This window comes from Galeopterus variegatus, unplaced genomic scaffold, assembly GCF_000696425.1.
Source record: "Galeopterus variegatus unplaced genomic scaffold, G_variegatus-3.0.2 Scaffold2033, whole genome shotgun sequence".
NCBI classification, from domain to species: Eukaryota; Metazoa; Chordata; class Mammalia; order Dermoptera; family Cynocephalidae; genus Galeopterus; species Galeopterus variegatus.
In genome coordinates, this window is record NW_007728144.1 from 274,415 (window position 1) to 295,076 (window position 20,662).

Below are 20,662 nucleotides of genomic sequence, written 5' to 3' on the forward strand. Positions count from 1 at the left end.
GTTCGCTCACTGGCTGAGCGTGGTGCTGACAACACCAAGTCAAGGGTTAAGATCCCCGTACCGGTCATCTTTAAAAAAAAAAGGATTATTCCTAAAATATTAGGCAGCTACTACAATAACCATAAATATTTGTTGAATGAAGGGGTAGAACCATAATCATATACCCACAGTGTGAAGATTATGATTTCTAAAGAGTTAACAGTCATTACATAATGAGATTGTTACAAGCTAAGGTGTGAAAATTCTTAAACAGAATTAATGCATTCTTCTTTGATAAACTCAATAAAAATTTTTATAATAATTGACTTTCCCAAATGTTAGTTGGGTGACTAGGTGACTAAAGAAGCAAACAGATAACAGCAGTGCCACCACCTTCTGGGTCGTAGCCCTCCAGATAAATCCATAGAAAAGCATCCCACCAAGTTAAATAACTTTCTTTCCAAGAGAGAAATAGCCAAGTTCATCCCGGGTTCATTAGTACATACCATGACTGTGAGATCGTGTGTGTCCCAGTCTTTTCTTTCACAGATTTTCAGATAACTATACCTCACGTTAGTCAGGTATGTCTTTGGGCAAACAGAAAAGGTCATGTTGATATCTTGGAATTAACCACATCATCAGCGATTATGCGAACTGATAGGAAACCCATGAACATTTCAGAAAAAATAAACTATGCCATCTGTTCATATTTATGTATTCATGTCATGTTTCACATATTAACGCTTTCTAAGATTTTATTCCATTTCTTGCCACTGAAATTTTAGAGGTGGTTTGTTCCTTAGGAAGTAATATCTCTCCGGATGTTTTGAAGTTACACTGGTGAGATGTTAGAATAAGTTTTCTAGTACATTGGCATGAGTATAAATACCAGCTTTAGGGATATCTCACTTACATGGATTGGGAAAGGTCACCCATCTGGAACATGATGTAGAAGAAGGGAACCCATTTATTGGACTCTTCCTGTGTGCCAAGCATACATGTGTCCTCTTAATGCTCATGGCAGCCCTGTGAGGTCGGCAGTAGCAACCTCAGTTCCTTACATAACACTAATGTGAGACTTGGAGAGAACGAGTGATTTATCCATGATCTCATAGCTCATCTATGGTGTTCTTAGTTCCAGGACTCAGATCCTGTCTTCTGATTTCAAAACTGAAGTGTATTATACTGTCTCAGAATCAGGAAGTAAATAGTACATCCAAAAAATTAAAATAAATGTCTTAAAGACCTTGTATGAAATATTTGATTCATAGAAGAGCTCACAAACTCACTGCATTCATTTTGAGCTAGGTCTCTGGGGCTTTGATGAGAAGAAAGCTGAATAAGGCCTTTTTAGACATGGTCCCTCCCTTCAGGTTCATCCAGAGCTGTTCACACACAGAATCTATAGTGCAGGGTTCTCTGGCCTCTGAGTCTACAGCCGAATAGATGCAATAATTTAGAAAAAGTTGTGGAAGACCTCTTAGACAGCCACTTTCTCAGCAACAATAAGTAAAACCTGACAGCAAATCAAGAGAGGAAAAGTATAAGCAGACAGAACTCCAAAATCTGACTAGCCTAAGGCCAGTGAGCCTAGAAACAACCATACATCCCTCAGTAGACTAGGAAGCCATCACATTTAGTAGGGGACAAAAACTCGGGGGCCAGACAAGTGACAGAACAGAGGGAACAGGTGGGAGAGGACCGTAGCAAACCAAATCTGGGCCCTGACAGAAGTGAGCAGCCACTGAGTTGCTCAGCTCGAGCTGATTCTTGTCACACAAAATGAAATCCCGGTGTTGTCAGATCTTCTGGTTGTTTTTTCAGGAGAAGCCAGGAATCTAGATTTTTATGTGAAATCAGGTTTATTTTTTAAAATGCTGGCACCAAATTCAATTAAGTCAGATCTTCTGGTTGTTTTTTCAGGAGAAGCCAGGAATCTAGATTTTTATGTGAAATCAGATTTTTTTTTTAAAATGCTGGCACCAAATTCAATTAAAAAAAAAAGGAAGAAAACAGCATGTGAGAGAAAGCGTGCCTGCAGGCCAGATGTTGCCCCAGTAGGGCAGTGGCTGTGAGTGGCAAGACTGTTCCAGGACATGGAGGATGGAATTCCATGACTATAAACTGAGTCACTGTGGAAAGGCTCACCTGGTTCGTCAAGAGGCAGGAGGGTGTAGTACATTGAGAGCCTTTTATCTCAGTCGATAAATAGTAGTTCTTCCCCTTATGTGGGTCTTTGTCCCCTCTCAGAGCCTAATAAAAACTATCTAGACTGCCTCCAGACTTCATCCAACTTTTTAAGAGCCAACTTTTTATTCAGGAACCTCAGCTCATCAGAATGACTCAGTCCCTATGGGAACTCCTGAGATATTGCTGTACTCTTCAATTCTTTCGTGCTCAACCTATCATTTTAAATTTGTTCCTGTTTGCTGTTTTGTAGACTTGTCTAAACTGCGGCATTCTTCCTGTTACTTTTGAACTAGGTAATTAACACTTGTAATTTTGTAAACAAGTGTATTCAAGTGAGCAGGGACCAGGGGTGGGAATGGAATGATCCTCCTCCTCCCAGTCCTGCCCAGGTCCCCCTAGTCTTCTCCAAGGCCTTTGAGACAAGGGGAAAACAGGTGAAAAGAACAGTATCTGAGAGTGGTGTTCTAACACATGCTTATTTGTGAAGGATCCCAGAAAGGCCTGCTGCAGACTGGCCATGTTAGCAGAGAGCAGCTGTAAACAGCTCCTTCTCCACAAAGGAAACTTTAATCACTGCCAGAGGGGTGTGTTTACCCAAGGCAGAACACCCACAGGATGTAACTTTAGTGTTGGTGCTAGATTTTATCACTCAGGAAGCACTTTCTCCTCTACAAGTATTGCTTTCTTTAATTAGTGGAAATAACCCAAATATATAGACAGAAGTAACAGAAAAGATCAACTGAATTTGTTTAATTATGTGTATGCTTTCTCTCTTAGCTTTCACTTTTTAAATTTTGGGTAAAATGAAAACTAGCAAAACTAATAGAGTGGTCCTTTGCCATTTGCATATAAGTGACATTAGCATGTTTCTGTGGCACCAAACTTGCTGAATCCAGAGGGCATGATACGCAAGTTTGGATTGATTTGGGGGAAAGGGGTCTACTAAGCCATGGTGGAATTGGACTGTCACAGGGCACCAGAAAGTAAGGTTTCACTCACTTCCTGGAATTAATTGCTCCTGTTAAAGCCTCTGAAATCAAAGATTTAAAAATGATAACCTAATGGGAAGGCAGATTTGTGTGTATAAAATGTGTGTTATTTACATGAAGCATATCTGTTGTTGCCAATTCCAGACATTTTACTGGTCCAAGGAGCTGGTTTATTTAAAATCATACACCTGGAAAGGACTTTAGAAATTTAACTGAGAACATTGAGGCCAGAGAAATTACATTTTGAGAGAAAGTTAGTGAAGGAGAGGGATCCAGAATTCTCTACCCCCAACCCCCAAGTCTATTGAATTTTCCACTATTTTGTTTCACCTAATTTTGAAAAGTATAACAAATAGGCCAGAAAGAAACTCAATGATGATTTTCTGGTTTATGGAATGTGGATATATTATTGTTTAACTCAATTTTGCATTAGGGTTTCCTGTTTTATGTTGTACCATTTGATGGGTTTTGCCAAATATATAATGTCGTGCAGTCATCATTATAGTATCATACAGAAGAGTTTCACTGCCCTACTATTAACTGCCATTCTGTTTTAAACAACTATGATTTGTCCTATTTTTATTGCTGTCTTTTGGGTTTTTTCTAGATTTAATGATGCTTTGCAGTGGTTTTCTAAGTCTGAAATTTCCTACGTCTATGGATCCCAGATTTTGTTAAGAGATGGAGCTTAACAAAAACGATCTGAACACGATGGGCCTGGAGAACGATGACCCTCTACAAAGCACCAGCCCTCAAATTTCCGTTAACGAATTTTCTTGCCACTGCTGCTATGACATCCTGGTTAACCCCACCACCTTGAACTGCGGTCACAGCTTCTGCCGGCACTGTCTAGCTTTATGGTGGATGTCTTCGAAGAAAACAGAGTGTCCGGAATGCAGAGAAAAGTGGGAAGGTTTCCCCAAAGTCAATATTCTCCTCAGGTAATGCTCAGCCCATATCGGTGGCACAGACAGCTTGTACAATGTAGTTTCTCTTAATGGGAACAGCTGTGTTTGGAAAGGCTGCAGGCTTCTAACCGCCCTCCATGGTGGTCATTCTGGAGGTGCTAGAATGTGAGTCAAGGCTTCAATAACAGACTCCAGAAAATCCAGACTCCCTTCCTCATAAGTAGTTGTAATTTGTTTGAATATTATAAATTGCAAGTGAAAGAAAGAAATAAATTCTGGAGGGCCGGCCTGTGGCTCACTTAGGAGAGTATAGTGCTAATAACACCAAGGCCATGGGTTCAGATCCCTATATAGGGATGGCCGGTTAGCCCACTTGGGAGAGCGTGGTGCTTACAACACCAAGTCAAGGGTTAAGATCCCCTTATAGGTCATCTTTTAAAAATAAATAAATAAATAAATAAATAAATTCTGGTTATCATATCATTGCTTATGCCATATAATACTTTTTATTGATTTGTATTTACTGAGAATGCCCTAGGTCTAATCAAGAAAATGCTATAACTGTACAATTCTGAATAACTGGCTTGATGCTGATTTTTATAATCTTTAAATAAACTCTGTTCCCGTTATCACAATACAGAGTTTCTCACGCTTAGCAGCACACAGCCAACAACAGCAAGACTTTTCAGGTAGCCAGTTCTTTTCTGCTTTCATGGAGTGATAATGTACCTGTGAGGTCTTTGAGGCTTAAATCCTTGTCCCCTCTTCTGTTGCCTTAGCCATGTGTTCAGTCTTCTTTATATCAAGGAATACCAGAAAGTTCCATGAAACCATTAATCCAACATTCTCTCTTACACAGGAGATGTATTTATACTTTGCTTTTACCTGTCAGTCTTGCTTTACCTGGAGGTTAATCTTAAATTGAAGGAGGGTTCTTTGATTGTGTACAACTGCAAAAGAAAAGAAAGAGCCCTACAATATATAACCTGATGCTTGGTCTTTCTCTTATATAACCTGATGGTGAACTTTGCTTTTATCCCCTTATTATAAGCTAATTTTTAATAACATAAACAATATATATATATACATTCATTGTTCATTCTTTTTAAAAAATTGGAACATAACTGATAAAGCTAAAGACCTCTTTTGAACTTTGCTTTTATCCCCTTATTATAAGCTAATTTTTAATAACATAAACAATATATATATACATTCATTGTTCATTCTTTTTAAAAAATTGGAACATAACTGATAAAGCTAAAGACCTCTTTTACTCCTTCTTCGCGATCTTAGAATCCTTCCTTCGTTTTCCCCAGAGTAATTTCAATTATGACTTAATTATGATTTCTTTCAGATCTTTAAAAATACTTTTAAACACATATGTGCCAATAGGAAATACAAGTGTTTTCTCACATCATAGGTGTGCTATCTGTATGGTTCTGCAGTTTACTATTTCCATTCAACAATACTTATGTATTAAATTTATCCATCTTGACACATAATGATCTAGTAAATTCATTTTTAAAACTATATAATACCCAGTCTATGAATATGCCATATTTCATTTAGCTGTTTCCCTAACAGTGGCTGTGTAGATTGTTTCTAATTTTTTGCTTTTACCAACAGGGCTATGACAGATATATTTGCCGATTCTCCTACAGTACCTGTATATTATTAATGTTGTCTATTGGTTTTATTTTGGCCCCTAAATGTCATAAGTGTAGTTAGTCTAACAACTGTCTTTGATTTTTCTTTCTGATCTCCATAGGGATGCCATTGAAAAGTTATTTCCTGATGCCATTAGAATGAGATTTGAAGACATTCAACAGAATACTGACATAGTCCAAAGTCTTGCAGCCTTTCAGAAATATGGGAGTGATCAGATTCCTGTAGCTTCCAATACAGGCCGAGTGAATCAGCAGAGAGGAGGAGGATTCTTTTCAGGAGTGCTCACAGCTTTAACTGGTGTGGCAGTAAGTTTATCTCCGACCTTGTTTCTCTGTACCTCCTACCCCCTTGGTTTCCGCCGAAGTCATTTCTGTTGAAATCACTTAAACAATTGATGACGTGACTGCATGTAACTAACTCACTGCATACACTGAAATCCGCTGGGTTGTATAATTTCTTCAGGAATGTTGCTTATTCAAGCAGACCACATAATAGTTAAAACCCAGTTCACATTAGCTTTATCCTACTCATTCTTCATAACCTATGCACAGGCACCATTATTGTTCCCATTTTAGAGCTGAGGAAACAGGTGCAGAAAGGTGGCAGAACTGGAATTCGAGACCATGTCTACCTGGATGATACAGTCTTACACGCATCACTTTACTGGCTTCCAGTGTAGAGAGTATTTTCTTTTTAAGTTCTATGCTACAAAAATCTAAATGTTTTTCCACTAGAAAAGGCACGAGAGTCAGTTGTGTTGACCAAGTGCCCTCAAGTGCCCTGTGATGACTCCTGTTCTGGTCCCTGTTCCCCCACTGCCTGACAGTCAGCAGAGATGAGCCCCAGGAGAGTTGTGATGCCCAGTTCCCTGTGGGGGTGGCGTTGCCCTGCTTCCGTGTACATACTGGGCAGCATTCCCTTCAAGCTCAGCCTCTGCCCCTCCCTGCCCCACACTCTTATAGAAATGCATTTCTGTGACCTCTCGTGTCTTAAGGTCCCTGTCACTTTTCCACAGGTTGTCCTGCTCGTGTATCACTGGAGCAGCAGAGAATCTGAGCATGACCTCCTGGTCCACAAGGCTGTGGCCAAGTGGACAGCAGAAGAAGTTGTCCTTTGGCTGGAGCAGCTGGGTCCTTGGGCCTCTCTCTACAGAGACAGGTTTTTATCTGAAAGAGTGAATGGAAGGTGAGGAGCAAAATCTTGTGCCACATCATTGATATTTTTGTAAATAGCTTTATTGAGATATAATCCACAAACCATAAAATTCACCCATTTAAAGTATATGGTCAGTAGTTTTTTAATATAGTCTCAGATATGTGCAGCTATTACTACAGTCCAGTTTTAGAACATTTTAATCACCCCAAAAAGAAAGATCTTGTCTTTTAGTAGTCAGTCCTCATTTCCCTGTCCCCCTCTCTCAGCCCCTGGCAACCAGCTGTCTACTTTCTGTCTCTATGGATTTGCCTGTTCTGGAGAGTTCATATAAATGAAATCAGACAATATGTCCTTTTGTTTCTGGCTTTTTTTTTAAAGATGACTGTAGGGGATCTTAACCCTTGACTGGCGTTGTCAGCACCATGCTCACCCAGTGAGCTAACCAGCCATCCCTATATGGGATCTGAACCCGTGGCCTTGGTGTTATCAGCACCACACTCTCCCGAGTGAGCCACGGGCCGGCCCTCTTGTTTCTGGCTTTTTTACTTAGCATACTGTTTTCAAGATTCACCCATGTTGTAGCATGTATCAGAACTATATTCCTTTTCATGGCTGAATAATATTCCATTGTATGGATAGACCACATTTTATTTATCCATCTATCAGTTGATGGACATTTGGGTTCCATCAGTTGATTCCATTTTTTGGCTATTATGAATAATGGTGCTATGCTCATTTGTGTACGAGTTTATGGAACATATATTTTGATACTCTCTTGGAGTGGAATTGCTAGATCATATGATAAGTATGTTTTTGAGGAACTGTCAAATTATTTTACAAAGCATCTATACTATTTTATGTCATTGACATTTTAATTTCTTTGTTGCATCCCAATTGTAAAAGTAATATAGTTAATATTTTTAAAAATAATGTAGAACTATATGATATTGAAAGTGAAATACGCTTATAAGCCCACTCTTCAGAGAAAACTGGTTGCCATCTTGCTAGACATCTTTTCAGATTTTTTTTTTTTTTTTTTTCCTTTTTGTCTTTTTTTACTGACTGGCAACGGGATCGCAACCCTCGGTGTCGCACCCGCACCGGGGACCGGCAACGGGATCGCAAGCGGCGCACTCTCCAGTGCGCCACCGGGCCGGCCCCAGATTTTTTAAAATGTTTATACAGATATAAACATATAAATGTGTATTATTTCTTTATTTGAACTGAAAATAACAATTGTACTAATCAGACCTGTGTTTATATGTATATATGTATTTATTTATACATACACCCCCTGTGTAGGGGCATTACATAGAACACCATGCAATAAACGGAGCAGCTGCTGTCTCTAATCCATTTCTTTCAGACACGTAGTCCACTTACTGCTGGGCTCTTCTGCCAAAGTGTACAGGGATGCTTTTAATGATGAATCACTGTGGAGGTAGATTTATGTTTTCTGAGGATGAAAGCAGATAAGGGATCTACAATAATTTTTATTAAATTAAATCACTACCCCCAAACAACTACTCTTTTTTTTTTTTAAAAAAAGATGACTGGTAAGGGGATCTTAACCCTTGAGTTGGTGTTGTCAGCACCACGCTCACCCAGTGAGCAAACCGGCCATCCCTATATGGGATCCTAACCTGTGGCCTTGGTGTTATGAGCACCGCACTCTCCCGAGTGAGCCACAGGCAGGCCCCAAACAACTACTCTTAATGTTGTAATGTTTTATTGGATTTCCTTCTAATTATTTTCTATACATACGCATACTTTTAAAAATGGAATAGTACATGAGAGATCAGAGTGTATAACTGAAATATCAAAGGCCTAGGAGCAAAACAGACCTGGTTGTGCCTTGGGCAAGTCACTTTATTTCTCTAAGCCAGTTCTCTGGTCCACAGAAGGGGCATAATGTCCCCCACCCTGCAGAATTGTTAAGTGGATCGGCAATGATTTATGAAAGTATTTTCAGGTAGTCACTGGCAAATAGTAAGCATTCAATTCTTTGCTTTTATTAATATTACTGCATGTATTAAATGTCTCACCTTCCCTCACGCCTAAAGCATTTGTATTGATAAGATGTAATTCTAAATGTGCAAAGTTTGCTTCCGGTATATAATCTCAGAAATCTCCTCTTAAAATAAAAAAATAACTAAAAATTACAAAAGAAATCTCCTCTTACCTTCACCCCTCCACAGATTGCTTTTAACTTTGACAGAGGAAGAATTTTCAAGGGCACCGTATACCATAGAAAATAGCCACCGAAGAGCCATCCTCATGGAACTGGAGCGTGTCAAAGCACTAGGCATGAAGCCCCCCCAGAATCTCTGGGAATATAAGGTGACCTCTTTTTTTTAATTGAAAAAAGTATAGAGGACAACATAGCAGTCATCCACATGCCCACTGCTTAACATAAGAAAGAAAGAAATCACAGATGCAATTGAGGCCCCTGAGTACCCTTCCCTGTCCAGAGGTAACTGTGCTCCTGCATTTGGTTTTGTACATCCTTCCTGAGCCTGTTCTCCTACTTGTACTATGGGTGTGTGTCCACAAGCAGCAGGAGCATTGTTTTACAGGCTTTTGACCTTAAAGTAAGCAGCATGAACTAAGCATATCCCTCTGCAAGTAGCTCTGTGGCTCCAGCACACTCATTTCCTCTTTTGTGTAGTATTCCGTCACACAAGTATATGACAGTTTACGCATTCTCCCATTGATGGACACTGAGAGGGTTTCCATTTTTGCTAGTAGAAACTATGCTGCTCTGGACATCCTTGGGAAGTTCTTAAACTCTCATCTACAAGATTTTCATTTTGGTGTATACTGAGGAATGGAATTACTAGGTCACAAGTAATGCATGTTTTCAGCTTTACTAGATATCTTTAATGTGACTGTACCAACTGGTTCTCCTTCACAGAGAGGATTTAATGAGTATCCCTAATCCAAAAATTCAAAATGCTCCAAAATCTGAAAAATTTTAAATGCCTATAAGACACCACAGGTAGAAAATCCACACCTGACTTTATGTTTCATGCACAAAAATATTGTATAAAATTACCTTCAGGTTGTGTGTATAAGGTGTGTATGAAACATAAATGAATCTCTTATGTAGACTTGGGTTCCATGCCCAAGATATCCATTATGCATATGCAAATATTCCAAAATCCAAAAAAATCCGAAATCCAAGATACTTCAGGTCCCAATGCCCAAGATATCCATTATGCATATGCAAATATTCCAAAATCCAAAAAAATCCGAAATCCAAAATACTTCAGGTCCCAAGCATTTTGGATAAGGATACTCAACCCATACTGTACTATAAAGCAAATACCATGTTTTTTTTATTAGTTATAGAATATCTGGACTACATAGACTTACACCCTAAAAAAGACATCATGAGGGCAGGCCCATGGCTCACTTGGGAGTGTGAAGCATTTTGGATAAGGATACTCAACCCATACTGTACTATAAAGCAAATACCATGTTTTTTTTTATTAGTTATAGAATATCTGGACTACATAGACTTACACCCTAAAAAAGACATCATGAGGGCAGGCCCATGGCTCACTTGGGAGTGTGGTGCTGATAACACCAAGGTCACGGGTTCAGATCCCTATATAGGTAGGAATGGCCGGTTTGCTCACTTGGGAGAGCATGGTGCTGACAACACCAAGTCAGGGTTAAGATCCCCTTAATGGTCATCTTTAAAAAAAAAAAAGAAGACATCATGGAAAAAAATAAATACAAATAACTAGTAAACTTATGAGGGAAAATGCTCAGTCATAATTAAAGAAGTACAAACTAAAACAACCAGATGACATTTTTTCACCTATGATATTGTCAAGGAAGAGAATGTTTAGTGACATGAAGAAAGAAGCACTCGTGTGCTTTGGGGATCATAAATTGGTGCCATCTCTTGGTAGGGCAGTTTCTCTATAACATTTACATTTAAGCTGCACCTGCTCTTTGACCTGGCATTTGCTTCTTTGCACTTAGAGCAGAGGCAGCATAGCAGGGTGATCAAGAGCAAGGATTTGGAGCCCTCCTGCCTGGGCTCCTCAGTGGCTTCTACAGGGCACACTGGCTATGAGAACACGAGCAAGTCCTGGACCTCTCCATGCCCGTTTCTTCCTCTGTGAGTGACTTCATTGGGTCTGCTATGGGTTGAATACATCCCCCAAAGGTTCATGATTAGAATCTTAATCTCAGTGTAACAGTGTTAAGAAGACAGGAAATCTAATTATGATGACTGAAAGGAGGGGCCTTTTAAGAGGTGATTAGATTGTGAGGACTATACTCGTGAATGGATTAATACATTGATGGTTTATTGTGTGGCCATAGGTGTGCTTCTGATGGTTTTATAAGGAGAACAAGTAAGGAATTTAGCTCTCTTGCTTAGCCCATAGAGCATAGTGGGAACTCTCACCCGTAGTGATGCAGGCCCTCACCAGATGTGTTCCCTGGACTTTGGACTTCCCAGCATCTGAACAGTAAGAAATAAATTTTGTTTTCTTATAAATTACCCAGTCTCAGGTCTTGTTATAAACAACAGAAATGGACTAATACAGGTTTCTTTTGAAAACTGAATGTTTGGTTCATGAAAAGTCATTAAATATGTTGTTCACAGTTGCATCGATGGTAATAGCAGCACATGGAAAACAACCTAAGTGTCCATCATTTGGAAGAGGTTCAATACATAAGGCATATCCATACAGGCAACCATTCAAAAAGGTGAAGGTGACTGTGTGCCAGTAAGGAAGGATGCCCAAGCTGTGTTGGTAAATAAAGAAGAGCACATTAGAAAACACATAAATTTGTATGCATCTGTATGTTTGCATATGCACAGAAAATTTCTGGAAGGATATACAAAGTATTAACTGTGGTTTCATCTAAATGAGACTTGGAAAGGAGTGAGAATTTTATTTGCCAGTGAATACATCTCAGTGCCATTTGAAAAAATTTTGTTTATAGCGTGCATGTATAACTTTAAAAACTAGTTTCAAAATCTTTAAAGAACAGATGTGGAGATCCTAAGACAGAAGATTTGTTGTTTTTTGTGTTGTTGTTTGTGTGTTTTTAAATTTTTTAAAAATCCCTACTTCTCTTTTATCATAAATTATTGGTTAGCTGGCACCCTAGCTGTTACAATGATTTGTGGTCCTCCAAGTGACCAAAATACATAAATAGATAGTATATCTGTGGTATTAACATTTCATGGGGGTGAGTGGGAGGTTGTGAAAAAAAAGTCTTACAACATCTTCTTAAGGGAGTGATAATGAAAAAAGGTTGAGAAACACTTTTAGTATAAAGAACTACTCCCATATATGCCTATATGACTCACCTAAGTTAGGATACAGACATTGTTAGAAGTTGGATTTTTAAAAAACTTTTATTATGGAAAATTTCAAATACAACTGACCCTTGAAAAGTGCCAACCACTGGACAGTCAAAAATCCACGTATGAATTCCTGAAACTGGGTAATTTATAAAGAAATGCAATTTATTTCCTATTTTTGGAGGGTGGGAAGTCCAAAGTCCAGGGAACACATCTGGTAAGGGCCTTGTTCTTGGTGGTGACAGCAACAAAGGGTGTCACGTGGCAAGAACTGGCTGAGCGAGAGAGAGCATACCTCCTCATTTGCTCCCTTTTAAAGTCATCAGAACCACGCCCATGACCACCCTTAAACAATCAATGGATAAATCCATTCACGAGGTACAGTCCTCACAATCTAATCATCTCTTAAAGGCCCCACCTTTCAGTAACCACAATTGGATTTCCTACCCTCTTGACATTGTTATAATGGAAATTGTTTCCAATATGTGAACTTTTGGCGGACACATCTGACCCATACCACTCTCCCTCTTTTTTGTTACCCTACATTTATTTATTGAAGAAACCAGATCATTTTGTCCTGTAGCATTTTCCCATATTCTCGGTTTTGCTGATTGTCTCTATGGCACCACCTAGCAGGTCCTTCTGTCCCCAGCATATCCAGTAACCTAGTCGTTAGATCAAGGGACTGCTTTGGTTTAGGTTTGATGTTTTGGCAAGACTATTTCGTAGGTGATGGTGTTTTCTTCCATCAAGAGGCACATAGCGTCCAGTTGTCTTTTTCTTTTCTTTTTTTTTTTTTTTGCAATAAAACCTCTTCTGAAATTTTTATTTATGTTAACACATTGGAATGTACCCCAAATTACTAGATATATCTGTACCTAAATGGTTTAATTTAGCCAGTGCTAATCTTACAGCAGTTGTCTTTTTCTGATGCTATAGCCACAATGATCCATTGTTTAGATCCATTAGTTCATTAGTGGTTGCAAAATGGTGATATCATAATTCTCTCATTCCTTCTTCATTTATAACCTGAAATAAATCTTTAAAAAAGGAAATTTTCTCTTATCAGCCACTTGATTACCCTGAGCACAGTTTGTACCAGAAAGGCAGGTTAAATGTTTGATTCTTTCCCTTTATTTATCAGTTTCAGAATAATGACATGGTTCACTATTATTCTCCAAAGATGGCCACTTTTTTTCTTTAGGATTAATTGAGGATTTTAACATTTTTTATGTGTTTCAGTATATTTTAGTTATTCTTTTTTTTTTTATATAGTGCATAATATATCTAGAATAGTTATTCTTCTTATTGATGCTCAAATTGTCCTATCTTTTTTGAGTAGGAGCCACCTCAAATTATTTTCTGAGTCTATTTTTTAAAATTTCCTTTTTTTTTTTTTTTTTAAAGATGACCAGTAAGGGGATCTTAACCCTTGACTTGGTGTTGTCAGCACCATGCTCTCTCACATGAACTAACCGGCCATCCCTATATAGGGATCTGAACCTGTGGCCTTGGTGTTGTCAGTACAGCACTGTCCCAAGTGAGCCACGGGCCGGCCCTAAATTAAACATTTTTAAGACACTTGATACATTGCACAAAATTGCTTTTCAAAAAGTTTTGGGATTTTTTTTTTGTTTGTTTGGTGTTTTTTTTTTGGTGGCTGGCCAGTACAGGGATCAAATTCTGGACCTTGGTGTTATTATCAGTACCACACTCTGACCAACTGAGCTAACCCCCCAAAAGTTGTGATCTGCAAGCAGGGCCTAGGAGCATGCCTCTCATTCCTACCCCCAGTAATGGGTAGAGATTGGGTCTTTATACAAGTTTGTGCACTAGTGGTTACTTGGCCTCTGCTTGCCATGCATTTATGCATTGTTTGTGCACCCCATGCAGAAAGGCTGATGGTAGAGAGCATGAGATAGGAAGGAGCATGGGTGGGCAGTGGGCCATCATGGCTGTAATATAGCCCTGCGTTCTCCTTGTCCTCTGCAGGCCGTAAACCCGGGCAGGTCCCTGTTCTTGCTGTATGCCCTCAAAAGCTCCCCCAGACTTGGTCTGCTATACCTGTACCTGTTTGACTACACAGAGAGCTTCCTACCCTTCATCCACACCATCTGCCCTCTGCAAGAGGACAACTCCAGGGAGGATATCATCACCAAGCTTCTGGTAGGTCTGCAGAGTGCCTTGAATGGAATTATTCTACCGTCCCTCAGTGTGGTGTGGAATTGGAGACATAGCTGTAGCCTGTTACAGGAATAGCAAATGACAGCCAGCCTTTGTTTGAATTTTTCAGGGATAACCACCTGCAAAAGAAAATAAAGTAGGACCTTCTCCACTTCAAGAAGCTCATTTTTGGCCGGCCCGGTGGCGCACTGCTACAGTGCGCTGCTTGGGAGTGCGGCGGCACTCCCGCCAAGGGTTCGGATCCCACATACAGACCGGTTCCCGCTCACTGGCTGAGCGAGGTGTGGGCACAACACCGAGGGTTGCGGTCCCGTTGCCGGTCCCGGTCCGGTACGGGCGCGACACTGAGGGTTGCGATCTGTTGCCGGACACGAAAAAAGACAAAAAGGAAAAAAAAAAAAGAAGAAGCTCATTTTGTTTCCTGCATTGCATAGCAAGAGGGACTACCCTCTGGACTTGAAATATTTAACGAAAAAAAAAACAAAAAACTTTGCTTTTGTTATAAAAGAAGATAGCATAGGTCCAGACAGCCCTAGAGGATTAGATTTATGGTCTTTTCAGTTTGGTAACCTGTCTCTTAAAAGAAGCCCCAAAGTGTGATTATTTGTCCTACCACAAGGCAGGGTTAGCATCCGTCCTGATGGCCTCAGAACAGTAAGTCATCGTCCAGCCCACTGATGGATGAGGGTTGTCACGTCATCGCTGGTACCTATTGTGGACGCTTGTTTCTTTAGTTTGACTCTTGGATTTCCTTCAGAATTGTTGGTGGACTCCATTCACTGGGGGTAATTTCTCCATGTCTAGTTGGTCATTTTAGGATAGTATCCCTTGCTTTGCTACTCTTGGGAACTATCCTTCTGATCTGTCTATCGAAAAGTCGCATGAATGTAGGAATCATCATATATAATCCACACCCATAAATACTGAAGCAGAATTTCTAAATCCCTGGACACCCTTTGTAAACACTACAGATAAGTGCCCATCTACCTGACTTCAGCCCTGAGGGTAGTATGGAGCCTGCTAATTAGCCCCACGTATGGCACTTCTCTAATTACCCAGTTTCCAGTTGTTACTTGCCTCGCCAGACCCAGAGCACAGAGACACCCTGACCTTTCCATTTTACAAGCCCCAACAGCTAAGTTTCCTATCTGCTAATATCTGTAATTAAAAAGCCTTCTTTCACAGAGAGGGAAAAAAAGAAAAAGAAAAAAAAAAAAAAACCTTCCCCTCCACTACCAGCACAAAAATAACTACTTTTTCAGGACGGGGAATGTTTAATTTCCCCATGACCTATCATCATTCTACCACAGCTAAGATATTAAATTTAGGAAATGGTTTGAGCTACCCATGCAGCAATGGAGGAAGAAAATACTGCTTGATTTAAATCCATTTCAACCCCATTATTCTTAACTCATGCTTAGATTTTTACTTCTGAGCTTCCACAATTATGTAATAAGTATCTGAGTTCAACCTTTTTGGTAAGATATATCTAATTTAAGATAAATTATTATAAGAGGAGTTGATAGATGGAAATTTCATTTTAAATTGTTGGGTATATATATGTGTGTACATGGGTGTTTTAATAAATGTAAAAATCACTGGTATAATCACAGTATTTTGTGTGAATGCCAGTCCTCAAGGTATCTTGTGCCAGAGCCAGCCCGTGGCTCACTTGGGAGAGTGTGGTGCTGATAACACCAAGGCCATGGGTTCGGATCCTATATAGGGATGGCCGGTTCGCTCACTTCGGAAAGTGTGGTGCTGACAACACCAAGTCAAGGGTTAAGATCCCCTTACTGGTCATCTTTCAAAAAAAAAAAGAGAGAGATATCTTGTGTCTGTTTGTGTTCTTTTCCAAGGATCTTAGAGAGCCCACGTGGAAGCAGTGGAGAGAATTCCTTGTCAAGTACTCCTTCCTTCCGTACCAGCTGATTGCTGAATTTGCTTGGGACTGGCTGGAAGTCCATTACTGGACGTCACGGTTTCTTATCGTCAATGCCATGTTACTCTCAGTTCTGGAATTATTCTCCTTCTGGAGGATCTGGTCAAGAAGTGAACTGAAGTAAGTATGTTTCTATGTAGGAGATGGTTGGAGCAACAAGGGCTGGGAAAGAAATACCAAGTGGGCAAAAGATAATCTTGGAAGTATCTCTCACACTTGAAAAGGAAATAAATCCTCACCTACCAAGACTCCTCAGACTCGGGTTTGAGAAACACTACTTAAGCAGTGAATAGGAAAATTACCTTGTGTTGGGAGTGGGGTTTTTGTGGTGCTCGTTGTTAAAGTGTTCCCCTATATATTTTATCCCTACATCATAATATGCTATATAATTCCTTTGGGGGGGTGGGTACATGAAGGATTTTAATAATCAAGGAATAAGCAAGTGAGAAGAAAAGGGCCCTTTATGGAAAATGGCAGTAAGCTAGAGCATAAAGAGATCTGACAGGGAATTCTGTAGGCATGAGTTCTAATTCCAATTTGCCACCAACTGGGATAATAATAATTTCTCTGGATGGATGCATAAAATAAGAGCATTGGACTAGACAGCCTCTGAGTCAGGACTCTTGGTTGCAAGTGACAGAAACGAACATAAACTGGCTTTACTAAAAAGGAAATGCCCAGTCAAGGCTTCCAGGATGGCTGGACCCAGAGACCCAAATACTGTCATCAGGACTGACTCCTCCTCTGCCTCTCTTTCCCACATTGTTCAGCCTCAGGCAGCTCTTTTCTGTGTGAGGGCCCTTGACCGCCCCAAGCTTGGATCTGAGCACTTAGCAACCCTGCTGGAAAGCATGCACTTCTTCCCTGTAGCACTGGGGAAAGTCCCAGGGCTCACACTCCTTGGCTAAGACCAGCCCATCCTGGGTTACATGCTCACCCACACCTACCACTCCAGGCAGGGCATACAGGGCTCTCCCTGGCCAGGCTCAAGGCATGGGCTCACCCCACAACCAGACCCACCCAGGCCACGTGGAAAAGAATAAGGGAGGGTGACCCCCAAAGGAGGACTCAGAAGCTGTTTCCAGAAGAAGGGGATGGCTGTGGGGCAGGCAGGAATAACACTGCCACCCACCAGCAACCTTTCAGCGTGACATCCTGGGACTTACCATTAGAAGCAGCCTTATACATAGTTCTAAGAACCTCCCTCATTTATTTCAAGTCTGCAGACTCGTCTATTCATGCACAGAATATGCATGTTCAGTCCCCCGCTGTACCCCTGGCTCTGTCCTGGGCACTTTCTCATGTCTTGAGAAAGAGGACAGGCAGTCTGTATGCTGAGGGCCTGAAACCTAGCAGAGAAAATATGTATGCTAAAAACTGTGTGTAAGTGTGATGCTATGATGAAGCAGTGAGCCTGGGGCTGCAACAGGGAGGCGTCCCTGGTGTGGGGCCCTGGCGACAGCGCGCTCTCCAGGCTGTGCACTGGGAGGTGAAGATGGGCTGGTCAGACAAGGTACGTCTCAGGCCCCGGGCACAGAAGACCAGGTCTTTACAGCACAAGGAGCCACACTCTTGGAGGCACTGGGAAGAGGCCTGGGGTCTAAGCACTTGGACGTCATCATTAGAAACACCGCTGAGATTCTGCCTCTGAACCTTCTCTTCTTTTTTCAGGACTGTGCCTCAGAGGATGTGGAGCCATTTTTGGAAAGTATCAACGCAGGGGCTTTTTGTGGCCATGTTCTGGCCCCTCATTCCTCAGTTTGTTTGCAACTGTTTGTTTTACTGGGCCCTGTACTTTAACCCAATTATTAACATTGATCTCGTGGTCAAGGAAGTCCGACGGCTGGAAACGCAGGTGTTGTGACAGGCACTGCCCAGGCTCTGAGAGACTCTTCAGGTCCCCCTGATGTCTGAGCTCGATGCTTAGGAGCGGGGAGGAAGGGAGTAGACTGCCTAATTTCTACCCCTTGTATGACAAGGTGCTGCTTTGTATGTGTAAGGCTCCAAAGAGGTCCCTCTGCTTGTGGCATCACAGCAGGGACTGACATCCCACCGCATGAAGGACTGGCTGTCTGGCCAACACAGCGGCAGCCCCCTGCCACCCAGTGCCTTCCTCACAGGGACTTGGGAGGCTCCGTTCACAAAGGCTGGCAAGACTCAGGGTCCTCAGACAACACAGTGTGGGTGATATTAGGAAGCTGCCACATCAGCAGTCCCCCTGGCCCCAACCTCAGTGACTGACAGAGGTTCCCAGAGCCTGAGACCAGGCTTGTGGGGCCAGCCCGGACCTATAAGTCAAGTTTAGGAAAACAGGGATGAGATTTTATCATAAGCGTAGACAGTTGCACATAAAAACAGAGGAAACTCCCAAATTCAATCGATTCTATTTTATGGAGGGAGTTGCTAGGTTTCAGAGTAAAACCTTCGAAAGGCTTCAGTTTGAGAGTAGAATGACAGACTCGTAGTCACTGTTTTTTCATTGTTTTGTTTTTGTTTTGCAATCATTGGAGGTTTGGATCCCTTCTCAGGGGGGAGATTGATTGGACCGTCAGGCAGTTCACAGAGGGCAGTTCCCATCAGGCTGAGCTGCCTCAGTGCTACTTAATCAGTCGTTCTTTGGGGATTTGTTAGTTTGTGTTTTTCAGAATGTAAAGTAAACTTTTGTTCAAGGAAATATTTTGTAAATTGTCCTCACATTGTATAATCTTTATTGTCTCGTCCTGTTCTGATGTATAAAACAGCAAGCCTAATTATGCCAAGTGCCGTAATTATAAATATGGAATGAAATGAACTATGGCCTTTTCTTTTCTTCCATTGTGAAAATCGTGAGTGTGGAATGTGATCTTCCTGAAGATTGGCCTTGCAGAGATAAGCTTGCTTCTACAGTGTTTTTTCATGACTCCATGAGCCATTCATTAACCCTTTGTATCTTTGAGTGAAGATCTCTCTCCAACTTTGTATGTGAAGTTTTGAAGAAATTACTTGAAATAAAGATTTTTATACAAATAAAACCTCTATGTAGAGAAAAACTGATTGTTTAGTAAACATGAAAAAAAATCTGCATTGGCTGATATAATCTACTAGTCAGCTTAAGTCCCCCAGCCTGACATGAACATTGAGCCAAGGAGCCACCCTGAGGTATCTTAAGTGGCAGGAGCACAAGTGTTTTTCTTTCTCCTCTGTTTGCTCATCATGCCCAAGGGCTGCCTGACTTTCCCTATTTAACTCTTGTGACCTGCCCAGAGGCACTGACCCACTGTGGGTCTGGGATGCCACAGTGTTTGTACATCCTTGTACATCCTGGTCTCATGTCTTATAGGGTCAGTAGTGTTCTCCTTTACAGGTGAAGAGATGGAGGCTGGCTGGGCCTGGGCCCAACCACAGGTTGCCAGGGCCCAACCACAGGGCCAGTGCCCTACACCCCATGGCCCCCCCAACTGTCCCCACTTGTGCCCACACCCTGCTTCAAAGATGAGTGATAACCAGATCTGCTCTGGGAAGGAAGGCAAAGGAAACTTGGCCTGGAGCAAACAGGCTGGGCTGGAGTCTCCTCCTTGTCACCAGCAGGAGGGACAGACACACTTAGGTCAAGGGCTACAGGCTGCCTCTCGCCTCTCTCGGAAGCTCATACCAATATAGCAGGTTTGGGTTCATCAAAGGAGGTGTTTAATATATTCAGAATTCCATTTCTAGGATCTGGCTGGTTAGCTCACTTGATTAGAGCATGGTGCTGATAACACCAGGGTCAAGGGTTTGATTCCTGTACTGGTCAGCCACCAGGAAAAAAAAAAAAAAAGCCCTAAGAATGCCATTTCTGCAAATCTGGGCTAAGGAAAAATCAACAAAAAAGCTGGGGGTTGGGGGGCAGTAAAGATTTATTTACAAGCATTCTCTTCACAGTAATTGATAAACACAGGAAACATCTCAAATATCCAAAAGCTAGCAATCTATAAAATGGTATTTAACACAGCTGCTTAGAAAGAAATTTTGAAAGATTTTTAATGACATGAAGAAAAGCTTATGAATATCATATGGTATAATCTCAACCACATTTTTTTTTTTTTTTTAAAGATGACTGGTAAGGGGATCTTAACCCTTGACTTGGTGTTGTCAGCACCACTCTCACCCAGTGAGCTAACCAGCCATCCCTATATGGGATCCGAACCCGTGGTCTTAGTGTTATCAGCACCGCACTCTAGTCAGCACCACTCTCACCCAGTGAGCAAACCGGCCATCCCTATATGGGATCCGAACCCGTGGTCTTAGTGTTATCAGCACCGCACTCTACCAAGTGAGCCACAGGCCAGCCCTCAAG

General features: G+C 41.2%; 1 protein-coding gene across 1 annotated transcript in view; it reads left to right on the forward strand.

The window, feature by feature from the left end:
• Nucleotides 1-19,358, forward strand: part of BFAR (bifunctional apoptosis regulator) — a 21,025-nt gene extending 1,667 nt beyond the window's left edge. Inside the window, exons 2-8 of the mRNA XM_008580138.1 lie at nucleotides 3,766-4,099; nucleotides 5,835-6,039; nucleotides 6,750-6,919; nucleotides 9,088-9,229; nucleotides 14,214-14,387; nucleotides 16,265-16,467; nucleotides 18,019-19,358. Of these exons, the coding sequence (XP_008578360.1) occupies nucleotides 3,840-4,099; nucleotides 5,835-6,039; nucleotides 6,750-6,919; nucleotides 9,088-9,229; nucleotides 14,214-14,387; nucleotides 16,265-16,467; nucleotides 18,019-18,211 (1,347 nt within the window). The 5' untranslated portion in view covers nucleotides 3,766-3,839 and the 3' untranslated portion in view covers nucleotides 18,212-19,358. The remainder of the gene's footprint in view (nucleotides 1-3,765; nucleotides 4,100-5,834; nucleotides 6,040-6,749; nucleotides 6,920-9,087; nucleotides 9,230-14,213; nucleotides 14,388-16,264; nucleotides 16,468-18,018) is intronic.
• Nucleotides 19,359-20,662: the final 1,304 nt, after the last annotated feature.